Source organism: Anomalospiza imberbis, chromosome 1 (genome assembly GCF_031753505.1).
Source record: "Anomalospiza imberbis isolate Cuckoo-Finch-1a 21T00152 chromosome 1, ASM3175350v1, whole genome shotgun sequence".
Lineage (NCBI taxonomy): Eukaryota > Metazoa > Chordata > Aves > Passeriformes > Viduidae > Anomalospiza > Anomalospiza imberbis.
This window is the reverse complement of record NC_089681.1, coordinates 118,607,827-118,611,581: the sequence shown is the minus strand read 5'-3', so window position 1 is coordinate 118,611,581 and position 3,755 is coordinate 118,607,827. Positions and strand designations below refer to the sequence as shown.

At 50.7% G+C, this 3,755-nt stretch overlaps 1 protein-coding gene across 2 annotated transcripts; it reads right to left on the bottom strand.

Annotated features, from left to right (window-relative positions):
* Positions 1–578: 578 nt before the first annotated feature.
* On the bottom strand, positions 579–3,550 carry HOXA13 (homeobox A13). 2 transcript variants are annotated; one of them, XR_011004853.1, is made up of 3 exons: positions 2,754–3,550; positions 1,837–2,135; positions 579–1,672 (listed from the first exon to the last, which is right to left on the bottom strand). XR_011004853.1 is itself a non-coding variant. In XM_068208238.1 (2 exons), the coding sequence occupies exons 1-2, from the start codon at positions 3,424–3,426 to the stop codon at positions 1,891–1,893; spliced, it is 918 nt and encodes a 305-aa protein (XP_068064339.1). In that variant the 5' UTR covers positions 3,427–3,550; the 3' UTR covers positions 579–1,890. The 2 variants fall into 2 exon arrangements, 1 of the variants encoding a protein (XP_068064339.1); XM_068208238.1 differs by having other exon boundaries at positions 579–2,135.
* Positions 3,551–3,755: the final 205 nt, after the last annotated feature.

Genomic DNA, 3,755 nt, shown 5'->3' with positions numbered 1-3,755 from the left:
GCGGCGGTCCCGGCGCGGGCCGTGGGCAGGATGCTGCGCGGGCGCGGCCAGGTGCGGACGCCACCCTGCTCTGGCCACGAGGTGGCGCTGTCGGCCCGCGGATGCTGCCGGCGCCAGGAGCTGTCAAAAGTCAAGGTCACAAATCGGCTTTTTTCCCCTCAAGGTCAAGGTTTCGGGCCTTCCCCGTCCTGTCATCGCCACGCAGCCCCCCACCTCCCCGTCGAGGCATCGGTAGGCTGGGCAGCGCGCCCCCATCCCAGGGGTAGGCCGCCGGCCTCCATTTCCCGGCGAGGGCTGCAGCGCTGCGCTCGTATCATCCTGGTCTTCCACCCCCCGTCCCCCAGCGCGGCTGCAAAACCACTGTTTAACATTACCGAAACATTTATAGTTTAGGAACATTGGTTATCAGGCGTGCCTGCCCGCAGATAAACACCGCCAAGAAAAATAAAACAAAATCCACCGTATATACACAAGATACATACTGAAACACAACAGTACTACAATTATAAGACAGATACGTTATATTTAGCTATTAAATGCGCGAAGGAATGGAAAAAATAAAGAGTATTTTTTTCAGGTTTTATTACAGTGACTATTTTATTAACAGTATTAATACTACTATACTTCTACACGTCATGGGTTTTCATTTTTTTCAGTAGAAATATATAAAAAAAAGGGTGCATAAGTACATTTTCACAGTGCGCTGATTTTTTTTTATTTACAAGATAGCTTCTTATAGTGAATAAAAACAAAATAATGTGCTGGTTGAAATAACTGATTGGATTAAAAGGTGCTGTAAAAAGAATCCCTAAACATTCTACTGCGGCCTCATAACAGACAATAAACAAGGAGAAACGACTAATTACTTATAGATCAAATATAGATTACATAAATCAAAATACTTCTGGGAAAAAAAATGTATTTCAGTTCAAAGTTCTTGGGTATTTTTTTCCCAGGCCATTTTTTCGACTGTAAAGAAATGCCAATATTCAAATATTAAAAATTTCCGGGGACATAGAATATTAATTCTTGAAGATTATTTCAGGTTTAAAAAATAGGCAGAGTCCTTTAAAATGTATCTATTGTGTGGTCTGCAGGAGAAAAAAAAAATTAAAACCCCCAAACAAATAAAAATTCCCAGTTTAGATGACAAGAATTCATCTGTGGAAAATAAAGAATAAAACCGAAAGACATCTCCAAGCAAATATTTTCCTTTCTATCCTCACTAATTTGCGACGTTTAGCTTTACTATCAAGATAGATCCTCCACAGAACTTCCTTCATTACTGATGTCTCTGAAATCCTTATTCAGTACCTTCGAGGTTTATTATTACTTTTTGACAATAAATGCATTGCTTAAAAACATACAGTAATTGTAATTGTTTCACTATGGTTTACCTGAGCAGTCATTCAACATACAGTTTGGATTGCAATGGAAGAAAACCAGATCATGTGTCCACATCGACCTCCTCACGTTAACCAGCTCTCACATCGTGGCCACGAAGGGTCTTCTTTCAAATAGCAGGGTCTTAGAACTATTTACAAGTTTCTCAGAAAATCGTGTCTAATTGAAAGTGTTTTGCTCGGAGCTGGCCTTGTGGGCTGTACAGTCTGTCAGTGATAGTGGCTGGCTGTTTGGGATTTCAGGAGAGCTGTCAGTTTTCACCATTTTGCTACAGCAATATTAAAAAAAAAAAAAAAAAAAAAAAGGAAGAAAAAAAAAAAAGAAAGAAAGGCTATAATTCCAAAGATACAGATCTCTTGTTCTGAAAGAAGAGGTTCATTGTCTTTTCTCTTTTTAATTATTATTAATAATTACTTTAATCTGAACACACACACAAAAAAAAAAGTTCTGAAACTCTTGAATTGCTGCTTCTCCATTTTTAATCCATTAACTGGTAGTCTTCAATTTGTTGATCACTTTTTTCTCTTTGACCCTTCTGTTTTGGAACCAGATTGTGACCTGTCTCTCTGATAGATTTGTAGTCGCCGATATTCTCCTCCTCTTGTCTTTGGTTATGAATTTATTTGTAGCATATTCCCTTTCGAGTTCTTTTAACTGGACCTTTGTGTAAGGCACTCGTTTCTTTCTTCCACGTCTGTATGAGTTCGCATCCGAGGGATGAGAAACGACGTCTGGAACAGAAAAACCATGCAGGGAAGCGTTAGAAAATCGCTCGAACCGGTTAGGACATCTTCAGGAGATACAAGGGTTAGGTTAGAGCGCATTCCTCCGCCTGCCCCGCTCCGATTTAGCTACTAAAGCCCGGCTCAGCACTGGGGACTCCTCTTTCCTGGCCGCCGCAGACAGCTTTCAGGCAGGGAAAAGCACTTTTTCTGTCAGACAGACAAATAGTAACAAACCCCATGTAGCCCGGCCAGGGACTCTGGGAAGGACCGAGAGAGGCTACAGAGATTTACACAGCTCGCTTACTTCATGGTCTATGGAAAATAATACCACAGACCTTCCCGCAGCCCTTTTCAGCTGTTTCCTCTCCCGGGGCCGGCGCCGGGGCCGGCCAGGCGAGGCGGGATGTGCCGTGCGCCGGCGGGGGGCAGGGGGCGGCACCGGTGCCGTTCCAGCGGCACTGGGGCATGTGTGGACCGGGGCGGGATGGGACCGGGGACGGCGGGCGGGACGGCGAAGGGTCGGCCCGGGAGGGTTATCACGGAGCCCTGCCTGCGGGATAGCCGGGAGAGCCGAGCGGGGCAGGATGAAAAGAAGAGACGGGGGGAGCCATGCAGGTGTATTACCCGGGAGAGTGGATTTCCAGAGGTGAGGCGGCTGGCTCTGCTCCTTGGGGCAGTACACTTGCCCGTTCCACCCGTTCGTGATGGCCCAAGGCTGGTAGCTGTCCATGGGGAGAAGGGGGTCGTGGCGCGGCTCGCCGGGGCCGCCGATGGCGGGCACCACGGGCATATCCAGATAACCGGGCACCGGCTGGTAGGGCCCGGCGGCGTAGCCCTGGTAGAAGGCGAACTCCTTGGCCCGCGACGTGAACTCCTCGCCGGAGACCGAGGTGTCCATGTACTTGTCGGCGAAGGTGGAGGCGGGCTGGGCGCAGGACTTGATGGCGTTGTGGTGGGTCATGCGACAGGGGTAGTAGCCGCTGCCGAAGTAGCCGTAGGGCAGCGCGGCGCCGGAGGAGCTCTGCACGGCGGCGGAGCAGGGGCTGCACTGCTTGACAGTGGGCTCGGCCATGCCGGCGGAGGGGGCCTCGCTGGAGGTGTAGGCGGCGGCGCTGGGGGCGGCCAGGGGCGCAGGGTGAGCCATCAGGTTGCGGCAGGGGTTGGCCGCCGCCGCCGCCGCGAAGTTGCTGCCGGCATGAAACCCGTCCATGTTCTTATTGATCTCATCCAGGCTGTTGTCGTAGAGGAACATGACGGGCTCGATCCAGCGGGGGTGGAGGAGCACGGAGGCTGTCATAGCCCGCTCCGCATTGAGACTAGTGGCTCTTTTTTAAAAGCCCCAAAGACTGAAAAAAGAGATACTCAATCTCCGGGACTTGACCAGGGCTGACGCGCCAGCGTCGCGCCAGGCCGGCCCTCATTGGCCCGCCCGGCCCCACGTGATATGCAAAGCAGCTGATAAACATCTGAGGGAATAAAGTGGAGATAATTAAATAACGCAATCAGCGCGCGGGGCCGGGTCCCGGCCCGGGGCGCGGGCACGGGTGCGGGCGCGGTCCCGCCGCCGCGCGGGATGAGGGCGCTGGGGGGGCCGCCCGTCCCTTCTCCTTCCCTCCCTCCCTCCCT

Coding starts and splice junctions, on each gene's coding strand:
- HOXA13 (XM_068208238.1), bottom strand. CDS start 3,426: ATGACAGCCTCCGTGCTCCTCCACCCCCGCTGGATCGAGCCCGTCATG. Junction 2,136..2,753: donor CTGGAAATCCACTCTCCCGG/GTAATACACCTG, acceptor TTTCTGTTCCAG/ACGTCGTTTCTCATCCCTCG.